The sequence below is a fragment of the Lucilia cuprina genome, chromosome 2 (assembly GCF_022045245.1).
Source record: "Lucilia cuprina isolate Lc7/37 chromosome 2, ASM2204524v1, whole genome shotgun sequence".
NCBI classification, from domain to species: Eukaryota; Metazoa; Arthropoda; class Insecta; order Diptera; family Calliphoridae; genus Lucilia; species Lucilia cuprina.
In genome coordinates, this window is record NC_060950.1 from 59,133,989 (window position 1) to 59,149,204 (window position 15,216).

The 15,216-nt window shown below is 32.0% G+C and overlaps 1 protein-coding gene across 3 annotated transcripts in view; it reads left to right on the forward strand.

Annotated features, from left to right (window-relative positions):
- LOC111685146 (LIM/homeobox protein Lhx4) overlaps window positions 1-14,539 on the forward strand; it is a 97,735-nt gene extending 83,196 nt beyond the window's left edge. The window contains exons 1-7 of one of the 3 annotated variants that reach the window (XM_023447387.2): window positions 1,869-2,857; window positions 10,879-11,053; window positions 11,340-11,542; window positions 11,610-11,802; window positions 13,276-13,427; window positions 13,490-13,681; window positions 13,754-14,539. In XM_023447387.2, the coding sequence (XP_023303155.1) occupies window positions 2,749-2,857; window positions 10,879-11,053; window positions 11,340-11,542; window positions 11,610-11,802; window positions 13,276-13,427; window positions 13,490-13,681; window positions 13,754-13,947 (1,218 nt within the window). In that variant the 5' untranslated portion in view covers window positions 1,869-2,748 and the 3' untranslated portion in view covers window positions 13,948-14,539. Of the gene's footprint in view, window positions 1-1,868; window positions 2,858-10,878; window positions 11,054-11,327; window positions 11,543-11,609; window positions 11,803-13,275; window positions 13,428-13,489; window positions 13,682-13,753 lie in introns of those variants that run through there. The other 2 variants (XM_046945093.1, XM_046945094.1) reach the window with 2 other exon arrangements.
- The last annotated feature ends 677 nt before the right edge of the window (window positions 14,540-15,216 follow it).

The window sequence follows — 15,216 nt, forward strand, 5'->3', positions numbered from 1 at the left end:
TATCTCTATTTTCTCGAATAATGAAAACTGAAATGATAATAGAAAAATATATAAAAAATAAAGTCATCATATGATAGTTTGCAGTTCATGTAAGAACGACATAAAGATACACATACACACACACTCATTCTCCATATAACAATACAAAATCGTTATAAAGAATTTTAAGTTTTTCTTTTTTTAATTTTTGTCGGTAGACAACAGCTGCTTAATATTTAACAGAGAAAATAAAACTTTATAGAAAAATACACACCTTAATAATGCAAAAAACACACGCACACACCCGTATCTAACAAACCAACAAAAATTTTATTCGGAAATATTTTTCTAAGCTTTAAGGTCACTCTAGAGTACATTTACATACAAATGACACTAACGACATTTTATGGTTTTGAACAGAGCTAAAGAAAATAGCGCTAAAAACTGCAGTTTCCACTAATAAAATATATACACGCACATCCCCACATGTATAATGATAATGACAGAGTTTTAAAAGAATTTAATTTGAATAATTGAGGAAAATGTTTTTTTCAATCTATAATTAAGTATTTAGTCTATTCAATAGTCTAATCTAAATATAAGACTGCAGTCTAGCCTATAGTCTAACAATAGTCTAGTCTATAGTCTAACCTATAGTTTAGTCTATAGTCTAATCTATAGTCTAGTCTATAGTCTAATATATAGTCTAGTCTATAGTCTAGTCTATAGTCTATAGTCTAGTCTATAGTCTAGTCTGTAGTCTAGTCTATAGTCTAGTCTATAGTCTAGTCTGTAGTCTAGTCTATAGTCTAGTCTATAGTCTAGTCTATAGTCTAGTCTATAGTCTAGTCTATAGTCTAGTCTATAGTCTAGTCTATAGTCTAGTTTATAGTCTGGTCTATAGTCTAGTGTTCTGTACGCGCGCGAACAGTCAAGAACTGTCGAAGAGACTCCGTTTTGACTTAGTATGGTCTATAGTCTAGTAAACAGTCCAGTTTTTGTTTATTGTCTTTAGAGTGATTATGATTTCATAAACCATTCAAGTAAAGAGAACTTTTGTAAATTTTGTAATTTAAAAATGTTCTTTTTTCGTGTATTATTCCATTACTTTACTTCTATTGTAGGGAAATTTCGTCTATAACTAAACAACGAATACCTTTAAATCTCTACGATTACAAAAATATATAGACAAAAAAATTCAAAAGAAAAACTAAGAATAGAGATGTTATTTTTTTAAATTTTTTTATTTGTTTGTTTTCATTATTTCTATTTACAAAAGACCACTCCCTCGAAAAAAATTGCAAATAACAAAAACCTACTTGAAAAAAAGAAAAAAAAAACAAATACAAAAACATTTTAAAATACAGACACACACTTCTACAAAAATAACCAATCCAGACAATATGGGGAATGTATTGCTAGAAAAAAATTAATAATTTCCTGTTAGGTTACATATTTTTTGACAAATACCCCTTCAAACGAGAGCTAAATCTGCACAAACTTGGAAACGGAAATTGGAAATGGCAAAATTACAAGCAAAGCAAATACAATATACAACGAACAACAGACTTTGCAGACAAAAATTCCAATTGGAAAATAAAAACAAAAAAATTGAAAATGGAATTTTTATAAAAACATTTTTAAGGGTTGGGCTGGCTGTATTTTCAATAAGATATTCGAGTTTTTCTGTGTTTGTGTATATTCTTATCAATGCTGGGTTATTGTTTTTGCTTTTGTTATCTTTATTTGTAGTCTAATATGAACCGCAGACGCACTAGTAACCAGCCAGCTAGTCAGCCAAAGCCCAACCAACCATTCATGAACTGAACACAATAACACCCCTTAAAATGCAATGGAAACAAAAACAACAACAACCGCAAAGAAAGCTGCACACTATGGCAACTACTATAGCGTTTATACTAACTACCACCAACACCTTCATTATCAGCAAATAACGGTATTACTACCACTTACTCACTCTCTTATTCACACAATTCACTACTCTCCTAAACACACCACTTCATTTACTCTATCGGTACGAATACTTTGATAAACACTTGCTCTCACCTCTAGATTTAGTTGAATTCGCATCGTGGTACTGATACCGTTATAAACTGACAACGGAAAAACTAAACTTATAAAGAAATAAATTTTCAAATACAGCGGTTAAAAAAAATAAAAATAACTACACACACAGCCAACTACCAACAGCACGCAAAAACCAAATCAAACGTGTTTCAAAAAAAAAATCAAAACGGAAATTAAAACAAACAAAATTTAAGGAAATAAAATTTAACCTACACACATATACAGATGTGCAATCTAAATTAAACCAAGTTTAAACTCTTTATTAAACAAATTAAAAACAACTAGACAAGGTCACCGTCGCACCGTGTAACGCTAAACCGCTATTAATTGTTAAACGTACAACGCTACATTAAAATCGGTGGCAGACACTATTTGTATGGAATTTAAATTATTAGTGCCACAGTGAAAAAGTGAAATAATTAATAAAAAAAAAATTGAATTCTTAAATTGTGTTTTTCTTTAATTTTTTTATAATTTGGATCCTTTAATCTGTGATAATTATCAAACAACATCTACAACAATGCCAGCAACATTTTAATATTTAATTAAAAAAAGTTAAAAAGATCGCTCGATTTCTTTTTTAAATAAACAAAAACAAAATTAATGCCTATTTTTAAAAAAATCCTATAAGAATTTAAATTGTTTAAATTCTTTGTTGCAACATCGGTAGTGTGTTGCAGCATGGAACTTTTGAAATTAATGATGTTCAAAAGTGACTTTTTGTCAAGTGATAAATGTGATGATCGTGTACCGCCTATAAATTTAAGTCAATTGCCTGAATTTTTATTGTGTAAGTGTTAAAAAAAAGTAAAAAATTAAATTTCAAAATATTTTTATATAACGAATCCAATAAGAATTTTGGACTTCAACAAAAAGACCCTATGCATCTGAATTTAGTCAAGTATTGTAAAATATGAATGGTTCTAATTAGTCTTGAATAGAGTTCGACAATACTGATTACTGAATCATTTAAACAGCACTTGGAATTAAAAGCTAATAATTCAAATGAAAATTTTGGATTGAAAAGCACTTTGGATTAAAAAAATAAAAAATATTTTTATCTGAAATATCAGAAGACACTTCTGAGTCTAAAACTATTGGTTAAAACAAAAGATGGAGCAATTTGTAATGAATATTTGGGAACTTTAGTAACAAAATTTCGAAATAAATATATTATTATCTGAAATATCAGAAGACATTTCTGAGTCTAAAACTTTTGGTTAAAACAAAAGATGCGAAATATATTCGACATTCAAACCTCTATAAGGGATCGTACTACGCTGCATCTGAATCCGAATGTCTATAATCAATCCAACTATCTGGTGTTACCAACTGAGCTTAGCTGAGCTACTGAAAGTGATCTAGGTGTAAATCGAATATTATATAGCTTTATACTGGCGCAATTTCTGGAGCGTATTTAACAGATAGTGAGAAAGGCAGCGATGGTTTACTACACTTAATCCTAACAGAGTTGGATGTATTAACACGACTATTATATAAATATATATACCATATGCGTATATATCTACATAGATTTCTGTCATCGTAAACGCTTGGTTTTATGACATAACCTTTCGAATCAAAATCCTGCCCATTGTAGGTCAGATTCCTAATTACAAGGTTTACATTTAAAGGAGGACCAAACATGTATTTGTGTCTTCACAAAACCTACAGTTGTTTCAAAGTAAGCTCTCAGAGAAATTCTATTGTTCGGTGTAAATGCCTTTCCATATGTAGCTTCGTAGATTTCCTTTCATACAGGTTTGAAAGTTTAGTATAATTTGCCATTTTCATTGAATTAACTCCCATAACTTTTCCACGTTCTGAATGAAATTAGTTTGAATAATATTTCTATGGCATAGTGCCTTTATAGCAGCCTGACTATATATGTAAATCGTGATATTGCTGCTAAATATTCGTCTCATAGATATAAAACTTATTGCTTCGGACACTGCGATGACTTCAGCTTGATAAAGACAACAAGAATCGGACATGAGACTAAGTTGAATTTATTATTAATATACCGACGGAAATCACAACTGCAGCATAGAAACTTTTCTCAAAGTATCTCAAGCATATAGTAGCATATAGGGGAAACTGATTGTCAAGGACATAAGTCCCCTGTCTTCACAAAACCTACAGTTGATCCAAAATGAGCCCTCAGAGAAGTTCTATTGTGCCAATGCCTTTCCATACATAGCTCCGTATGTTTCCTTTCATACAGTTTCGCTTGTTTAGTATAAATCACCATTTAAATTTACTCTCCTCAAGTTTTCAAGATTCTGAATGAAATATGTTTGTATAATATTTCTTCAACTGCATAGAGCCTTTATAGCAGCCTGACTATATATGTAGATCGTGATATTACTGCTAAATATTGGCCTCAAAATATAAGCCTTGATATAGACTGCATTCACTATACATTCTGAGACTAAGTTTTATAAAAACTTTTCACAAAAATGGGACCGCTACCAGTGCCATATATAACTCGTCTATATTCCAAAAGAAAGCGGAAATGAGACTAAGTTGAATTTATTATTAAAACTTGTTCTCAAAGTACTTCTTCCAATTCATTGAGGTATATCAAATCTTAACCCTTTAATTGGATTACAATATCATATTAAGCATTCCATTGCTAGAACATTTGTTAGGCATAAAAATTATTTCAGAAAACCAAACCAATGGAAAAAATAGAAAATATTGCTCCAGTAGACAATCATCAAAAGAGAAACAAGTTCATTTTAGGTTAATCCATAGATTAGTTAATTAGTTATCGTTGTACTCCGCGCAAACAGTTAAGCAGAATCGAATTTTTATGACACCACTCGTCACTGTATTAAATACAAATGTATTTTTGGCACCAGACGTAAGAAATCTCAGTACATCATTGTGTGTGTGACAGAATGTTCCTTCTCTTTTAGACTTTTAAAGAAATGATATGATGATACCACATTTAATAGATCCCAGCAGAATTGCTACTGTGGCCACATTGGTGACGTTAAACTACGTATAGATCTTACAACGTTGTCAGAAAAATTTCTAATAACCTTGTCAACTAATAATTTGTGGCACGAAATGCTTTTTCGGACAACGTTTCTAAACAAAAATTTTAAGTTCATACGATTGTTAGACATTATCTGAACCTTTTTTTCAGCCAACGAGCTACCAACTACGTACATGTAGTTAAAGACTTTAACGAAAGAATTTAAATTGTCAATGAAATGACTAATAAAAAGATCTTGTTACTTTAAAGTGGTCAAAACTAAAACAAAGTATAGATCGAATCATGTAAAAAAGGGGCGGGAAGTGCTTTAAAATTTTAAATTGTTTTAGCAAACATCTAATAAATCTTGGGATATTATCGAATACCCCAAAATTTGCCGGCGCTAGTAGAACACATCGGTATAAATTGACTCACTTAAAGCATTCTATGAGAGGTCAATTTTATTATTAGATTTTGAAAGATTCGATTTGAAAGTTTAATGAATTTAGCTTATAAAATAGAATAAAGATGATCAAATGATCGACGGGGAGTAAACCATTCGGTCGGCGGCGGCTTATTATAGGATAAACGACCTGGGACTTCCCTTGTACAATCATAATCGTGTTCTGCCATTTCTACAACATGATTTCGCTCAAAACTCCATAAAAAAGATATAACAACATGATTTCCTCTGATTTCTTATTTACAACTATAGATGTTAACTTGTTATTGTAACAGCTTAAACTATACTTCTACAGGGTTAGTCCATAAATTTATTGGCCTAAGGGAAGTAGGGTGGGATGGACAGTTAAATATGTAGTGGGTATCATGGGGACCCTGTCCAGATGCTGGGCATATAATGTGGTCTATGTAGAACTATTAGGAGTTTAACCTGTTGATCTCAGTAGTGCCAGAGCAACTCTTGTTTTCCGCGGCAGGAAAAATTACCATCTAAGAGATGCTACACATATTTTCGTATACACGAAGGTCCTTCCTGTCATGGAACGGGGGACCATCCAACTGTGTAAAAGTAGATATGACTGCTCCGGTTACATCCCAGGAGAAACAACTATACATATTTACATAATTTTGTTCGGTTTAAAAATATTCGTGTGAATTATGCAACATTCTGTACGTGCAAATTTTTTACAAAAATACAAATTGTTTTTAATAAAAAAAAAGGTGAGGCGTTTTGTGTCAATATAAATGATCATTTTTTTGGAAAAGTAATATATAATCCTATAAATCCTGATAACGTAATAATGATTGAGCTGTTGTTTTTTAGTACTCAATTAGTTAATTTTTCTAGTTTAGGCGCGCAATAGAGGTGGTTTAAACTTGAGCAAGAAATGCTACATATAGGATAAACAGCTGATGCAAAAAACAAATTAATACAATTAGTAAAAATTATGGGGGCTTCACAATATATTAATTATATTTTTAAATTAAGTAATCTGATTATTTTTTTGGCAATTAATTGCCAACTAAAAAAAATCGCTCGTATTGTGTTTCAAATTTTAACGATCAATGAAAAATATAACTATTCTGCAACTCAGCGATATTTACGAAACATCGATGTATGGTTCATAGTAGACGATACAACATCGTCACAACTAAGATGCAACGACATCAACGTCGTCTTTAGGTATACCGGTGCCGAGAACTCTGCAATATTTGTAGGACCCCAAAAACGTAAAAAGTAAGAAAACTTTCCCATGTTATAACGTTTTACGCATATCGCTCAGTTATATAAAATATAGTTTTTGGAAAAAATAACAAAAAGTAAAGAATCTAGATTTTTATACCAGTCTTTAGTTAAAATTAAAAATTTTTTGATTACTCAGTTACTTAATTTTTTAAGCTCCCAATGAAGGTGTTTTAAACTTGAGCAAGAAATGCAAAAGTGTAAACAGCTGATGCTATTTCTATAAAAATAATCATAAGAATGTTTGATTTATTGAACAGTTTAAATTATGGGACTAAATTTTTATACCCAACACCACTTTAGTTTGTACTGATGTTTGAGTTTGTGCTGATGTTTGTAACGCACAATAATATTGGTCCTATACCCATCTTAAAGTATAATCGGCTTAAAATAATTTTCTGAGTCGATTTAGCTATGTCCGTCCGTCACCCCGTCAGTCTGTCATTGTAAACCTTGTGATCAAACTACAGGTCGCATTTTGGGAGATAATTCAATGAAATTTAGCACATGATATTTTATAGTGCTGGAGATGAAGCCTATTGAAAATGATTAACATCGGTCCATTATTTTACCTAGCCCCAATACAAGTCAACCCGCCGGATAGGGCTTTTAAGTTCATAATTATGTTTAATATACTCGTATCTCGAAAAAAAGCTTCAAAACTAAGATTCTGATGAATTTTATAATTATAGGGCCTTATTTGACCCCACTCCAAGAACTGCTTAAAATAATATTATTTCTTCTGATTTCCAGTCGTTTAAACATATATATTGAACCATTTTGATATTTGTCGAAATATTACAAAAACTGTAGCCCTTTTACATTTACCTATATACATATGTATGTATTCTGAATTCTTTAAGATATCGGAAGTCGTTTTGGTGATGTCCAACACTTTGTTCATTCAAATATTAAATAATTCTATTCTGCTTTTGAGAAGCAGGTCTGAAACCCCTTATTTTTAATTTCACAGTTTGGAATATTTTTAACAATAAAGTATTTATAGATGAATTTATAATAACATTAATACTTTGTATGAGAACAAATGAGACCCGATTATTACGGTTATAGGCAGAATCTTGTCTACTTATATAAAATAAAGTTTTGCAAATTTCTGTAAAGGTGATAAAACATTTAACATAATTATGAGCAAGGTGGAGAAAAGAACATCGAAAAAAATATTTTTTTAAAGTTTAAAATTCTAGACAGATGTTATGAACATTTGTGACAAAAATTACCACAGTGTGTTCCTGGGAGTAAGAACAAAGTTTCGGCATATTTGATGGATTCGAACTTCTCTATACTGGATACGTCTATAGTTGCAGTTGCTGGCTCAACAGAGGCCATCCCATCTGCAAACGGAAGTGATGTTTTACATCTCGGAAGCAATGGCCAGAGATTAGATTAGAGTACTTGAGTGCTTATACATTGACCGGCTCTTCCATGTACAAAATTTGCAACCTGCGTGTAGGATACACAAAGATGTAGTTGTGAGTTGTTATTTTTAACTCACCCAGTGGATGAAAAAAATCACCGTAAAATAGGCCGTCAAGGCAGGTGTTCACGTAAAGTACTCGACTTCAATTATCTGTATCAGCCTCGAGCTTTCGTCTTACCTCGAATTGAGGCTATGTTTTGATTGATGGAGACTATATTATATTCATGCCGTTTATATGTTGGTGTAGAACATTTAATACCCTGGCGGATACCATTAAAACTCTTCAACTTTACGACTGGAGTACCTTTAAACCGGCAAGGGAAACCCAGGCTTTATTGCTTAAATGAGCTGAGTTATTGGATTAAAGTAAAACATCAGTAAAGAACATTTTGTCCTTAACATCTCTCGGTAGTTTGATCCATTCACCACAAAAACAATTTAGCCGAATTCGAATTTACTTTATTCCAGAACCTTCCTTAACTTAACCTCTTCTTAACTCCTTATTCAAAAATACTTAATACAGTTTCAGATCAGCCTAATAAATTTAATATAAAAGATTAATATCCATTTAAATAAGAAGCTTAATGATTTATACAAAAGTTGTGTTAGAAATATAATTTGAATACCTTAAACCCCAAGATTTTTGGACATATGCAGATCTTTTCTTATACATTATCTATATCATAAGAAATGTATTTGAAATGCCTTTCTTTTACTTTACAAAATTACAAAATTCCTTTATTCCGAACTTTCCTAAACGTAACATCTTCCTAATTTCTTATTCAAAAACACTTGCATGCATTTGTTAAAGGTTTATTTTAGTATTTTGTATGTATTTCAAATCTGCATAATAATCCTAATATAAACTATTAATATCTTTACTTAACGCTTTATACAAAAGTTGTGCTAAAAATAGAATTAAAATCTCTCAAATCCAAAGAATTTTGGACATATAAAGGTCTTTTCCTATACATAATTTATATATACATAATCATAGGAAATGTATCTTGGACAGCTTTCTTTTGCTGTACATTTGACTTACAAATACTTATATGCAAAAATTGAGTCCCAGCAGTTCGACGGGACTGTCCTGAACTGACCACTTAACCTAGCACTTGTGGTCACCTGGGTAGTCAGTCGGCTACCATTTTTACATGGACTTGTCCTACGAGGAAGTCAATCGTCATTCCTCTCCCTACAAAAAAACAGGAATGTCGATAGTTTTAACGTGAACACCTGCCTTGACGGCCTTATCTCACGGTGGTCTTTTTCATCCACTGGGTAGACTTGAGAACGGTCTACCATGGCCCCTTTGTTCTTCAATGAAGAACGCAGGTGGCAATTTTTTGTACATTGGTTCTGACCGGTCCATGCAAAAGTACTTTGCTGGAGTACTCGAGCTATCTAATCTCTTGACCAGTGGATGGCCTCTGTTGATTCGGCGACAGCACCTAAAGACGTAACCGGTAGACCGAAGTACGATCATCAATAAGCCGTGGACATTGTTCTTACTCACAGGGACACACTGTGGTAATTCTGATATGAACAGAGTAAACTCTGAAAATATCTGGACAAGTAAGGAAAATTCAATAGAATACTATGGGACATCAATGTGACGATTGACCCGAAAGATATAAATTTGAGTCAACCAGATGGTGGCATTTTAGTAGAAAGTAATAATCATTTCTCCAAAAGATGGGAATAAATACTTTCGGATGTACAACAAAAAAAAACAACTTTTAAGAGTATAATCTCTAGGTTACTCGAGGACAGTAAAGAGACGACTGTCTCCGCTCCCGCTTACAAAGAGGACACTAAAGTGACGACTGTCTACATTCTCGATTACAAAGGGTACACTCGTGACGAAGGACCCAAAACATATGAATTACAATCATCTAGGTGGTTAACTATTAGTGAAAATTACTGTATTTTTTTCGTATATATTGACTCTTTGTCGAACTGCTGGGGTCAAACTCAATTTTTATGACAAACACAAAAAGAAATCTTAGGTGGCGTTTAAAAGGTCGTTTTTTTCTACTTTCTTAAAACTTACATTTTATTGTCCTTGGTAAAAAAATAGACTTTTTCAAGGAATAATTCTATTCTATGTATTATTTAAATATAGAACGAGAATGTTTGTCATAATGCTCTTATAAGTAAAAACAATGTTACTATTGTGCATTAGAATGGCACTCTAAAGGAGTGTCATATGTAGAATAAAAGGTGTGACTGTCATTGTTAAGAGCAGTTTTGTATAACAAAACCATAAAATTTACAAAAGTTACAAACAAGTTTTGTTGAAAACGTGTGTCGATAAACAAAGTATATGTATATCTTCCTTTTCAGTAAAAATTAGGTTAAAGGATTGTATAAACACCATTATTGTGTTTAAATAAAAAAAATGATAATTTTAAGAAATAAAAAATAAAATTTATAAAAATCCTTATGTTAAGAAAATCTGTAGATAGTTTGTTTGTAAAAGTGACCATTTATAATTTATAAAATTGTTTGTTGTCCAGAATCACTTACCAAAACGTCCTTATGCCACATACATACAAATATATGAATATGTATTAAATACGTTATCCTTGTAACATTTATTTTAAGAACTTTTTTCTCTTTTTTACTTCTTATTCATCAATTTTACTCATGTTTTTCCTCTCTCCCTTTATTATTTATTTACAGCAACGATACCAAAATGTGGAGGCTGTCATGAACTGATATTGGATCGATTTATTTTAAAGGTGCTGGAACGTACGTGGCATGCGAAATGTTTACAGTGTAGCGAGTGTCATGCCCAGTTAAATGATAAATGTTTTGCCCGTAATGGACAATTATTTTGTAAAGAAGATTTTTTTAAGTAAGTAAATTTCCGTACATTTTATTAAGGATTTTTCTTTAGGTACACTGAATCTAATTAGAATAAAAGCAATATTTTGCTAAGAATCCTTAGATACGATATTACAGATTTAAGCTTCTTAAAGATTCATACTAAGTACTTTTCAATCCTAAGAATTTTAATTTCAAAATACTGCTATAATTTAATTAATTATTTTAGTAATTAATTTTATAAACATTTTTTGTAAACATAATTGATTAATAATAACCACCCTTTGTCTATTCCCAATGTTTGGGTCTTCTAACAGGCGTTACGGAACTAAATGTTCCGCTTGTGATATGGGTATACCGCCAACTCAAGTAGTGAGACGGGCTCAAGATAATGTCTATCACCTGCAATGTTTCCTATGCGCCATCTGTTCGCGTACCCTAAATACCGGGGATGAATTCTACCTCATGGAAGATAGAAAACTTGTCTGTAAACGTGACTATGATGAGGCTAAAGCGAAAGGTTAGTTAATTGTTAAACATTTAAAGTAATAAATTTCTAATAGTCAATATGGTCTATAAATCTACAGGTTTATATTTGGATGGTTCCTTAGATGGTGACCAACCGAATAAACGACCGCGCACCACAATCACTGCTAAACAATTGGAAACATTAAAAACCGCCTACAATAATAGTCCGAAACCTGCGCGACATGTACGTGAACAACTGTCACAGGATACGGGCCTTGATATGAGAGTAGTACAAGTCTGGTTTCAAAATAGGTAAGTTATATTAATTCTTTGATCTATAGTTTAGTGTAAATTTTGGACTACACAAATTAGTTTACAATCTGGACTGTAGTAAAATCTAAAGGTCGGACAGTAGTATTAACTATAGTTTAGTTTAAGGCCCGGCTATAGTCTAGTCTATAACCCGGTTGCAGTCTAGTCCATAGTTTGGTCTTTAGTATAGACTCGAGGCTATATTCTATTCTGTAGTGTATAGTACACATTTTAGTCTGGAATATAATCTAGTTTATAGTCTAGTCTATATTCTAGTCTATAGTCTAGTCTATAGTCTAGTCTATAGGCTAGTCTATAGTCTAGACTATAGTCTAGTCTATAGGCTAGTCAATAGGCTAGTCTATAGGCTAGTCTATAGTCTAGTCTATAGTCTAGTTTATAGTCTAGTCTATAGTCTAGTCTATAGTCTAGTCTATAGTCTAGTCTATAGTCTAGTCTATAGTCTAGTCTATAGTCTAGTCTATAGTCTAGTCTATAGTCTAGTCTATAGTCTAGTCTATAGTCTAGTCTATAGTCTAGTCTATAGTCTAGTCTATAGTCTAGTCTATAGTCTAGTCTATAGTCTAGTCTATAGTCTAGTCTATAGTCTAGTCTATAGTCTAGTCTATAGTCTAGTCTATAGTCTAGTCTATAGTCTAGTCTATAGTCTAGTATATAGTCTAGTATATAGTCTAGTCTATAGTCTAGTCTATAGTCTAGTATATAGTCTAGTATATAGTCTAGTCTATACTCTAGTCTATAGTCTAGTCTATAGTCTAGTCTATAGTCTATAGTCTAATCTATAGTCTAGTCTATAGTCTAGTCTATAATCTAGTCTATAGTCTAGTCTATAGTCTAGTCTATAGTCTAGTCTATAGGCTAGTCCATAGTCTAGTCTATAGTCTAGTCTATAGGCTAGTCTATAGTCTAGTCCATAGTCTAGTCTATAGGCTAGTCTATAGGCTAGTCTATAGGCTAGTCTATAGTCTAGTCTATAGTCTAGTCTATAGTCTAGTCTATAGTCAAGTCTATACTCTAATCTATAGTCTAGTCTAAAGTCTGGTCTATAGTCTAGTCTATAGTCAAATCTATAGTCTAATCCATTCTCTAGTCTACAGTCAAGTCTATAGTCAAGTCTATAGTCTAGTCTATAGTCAAGTCTATAGTCTAGTCTATAGTCTAGCCTATAGTCTAGCCTATAGTCTAGTCTATAGTCTAGTCTATAGTCAAGTCTATAGTTAAGTCTATAGTCAAGTCTATAGTCTAGTCTATATTCTGGACTATTATTAGAAATGTTCTTAAATAGTCTCAAGTGTGGAGTCTTTAAAGTTTTCACAGAAGTGCTAATATCTATCGATTACATGAAGACTGGTCGATAACTTCACATTTCGTCATATTTTTAATAAAATATTTGCCCGATATTATAAAATGTTTCAGAACAATTTGTTAAATTCTATTCTATTATTCTTACAGGAGAGCGAAAGAAAAACGCCTGAAAAAAGATGCGGGTCGAACACGATGGAGTCAATATTTCCGTTCGATGAAAGGCAATTGTTCGCCACGTACTGAAAAATTCCTAGACAAAGATGATCTTAAAGTCGATTATGATAGTTTTAGTCATCATGGTAAGTGGAATCATGTCAAAGAAATTGTCAAAATTTTTAATAAAATTTGCTTATTTCCCTAGACCTTAGTAATGACAGCTATAGTACGGTCAATTTGGGTTTAGATGAAGTTGCCTCGCCACATAGTTTAAGAGGTTCATATCTGCACGGTAGTTCAAGTCCTTCACAATATCCATCTAGTCGTTCGCCACCACCAGTGGGACAAAATCATTCATTTGGTTCATATCCAGACAATATAGTTTATACAAATATAGGTAAGTGTATATAACTAAATAATAGTAAAATATTAAAATATTTTCAATAATTAATGTTTTGAACTTTTACAGATCACAATTCAACATCGAATATGCATGGTTCCAAATCACAACGCCTACATGGTGGTAGTGCCGTTTCCGATTTAAGTAATGACTCTAGTCCCGAACAAGGTTTTCCTGATTTTCCACCCAGTCCTGATTCATGGCTGGGCGATGCGGGGAACACCTCAAATCCGAATTCATCAACACCTGCTGTACATTACTGATACTCAAATATACTCTTTAGATATTTTCAAATGCAATCGCGCAATTTTTTTCTGGCTACCCATGGTCTACCACAATTGGACTCCTCAACAACATCGACTACATTATCCCTACCTGCACTACAAAAATCAGAGCAAAAATCATAACATTTCGAAGATACTAGAGATCATGGTAATTAATTGCCATGACGCTTATCAATTTCCAATTATTTTTAATATAACAATCTGTGTGCATACGTACATACATATGTATGATTCTGCTAAGGTTTCTTTATTTTCGATTCTAATCAAATCTTTTCTCTGAGGAGAAAACACTTATAAAAAATAATAATTAAATTGCTCAAATGTTTATAAAATTATTAACTTTCTGATGAACATAATATATAATATAATGTCGTTCCGAGAAAATTCACGGTTTAAAACCCATAATTATGCTTTATTGTTGTCAAAACATGTTCACTGACTAGAAATTGACAAGAGTATAGACTAGACTATAAACTAGACTATAAACTATACTGTAAACTAGACTATAAACTAGACTGTAAACTAGACTATAGACTAGACTATATACTAGACTATAGACTAAACTATAAAGTAGACTATAGACTAGACTAGACTATAAACTAGACTATAGAAGACTATAGACTAGACTATAGACTAGACTAAAGTCTAGACTATAGACTAGACTATAGACTAGACTCTAGACTAGACTATAGACTAGACTATAGACTAGACTATAGACTAGACTATAGACTAGACTATAGACTAGACTATAGACTAGACTATAGACTAGACTATAGACTAGACTATAGACTAGACTATAGACTAGACTATAGACTAGACTATAGACTAGACTATAGACTAGACTATAGACTAGACTATAGACTAGACTATAGACTAGACTATAGACTAGACTATAGACTAGACTATAGACTAGACAAAAGACTAGACTATAGACTAAACTATAGACTAGACTATAGACTAGACTATAGTCTAGACTATAGACCAGACTATAGACTAGACTATAGACTAGACTATAGACTAGACTATAGACTAGACTATAGACTAGACTATAGACTAGACTACACTAAATACTAGACTATAAACATAAATAAAGACTATACTTAAGACTAGACTATAGACTACACTATAGACTAGACTATAGACTACACTATAGACTAGACTATAGACTACACTATAGACTAGACTACAGACTAGGCTATAGACTAGACTATAGAGTAGACTATAGACTAGACTATGGACTAGACTATA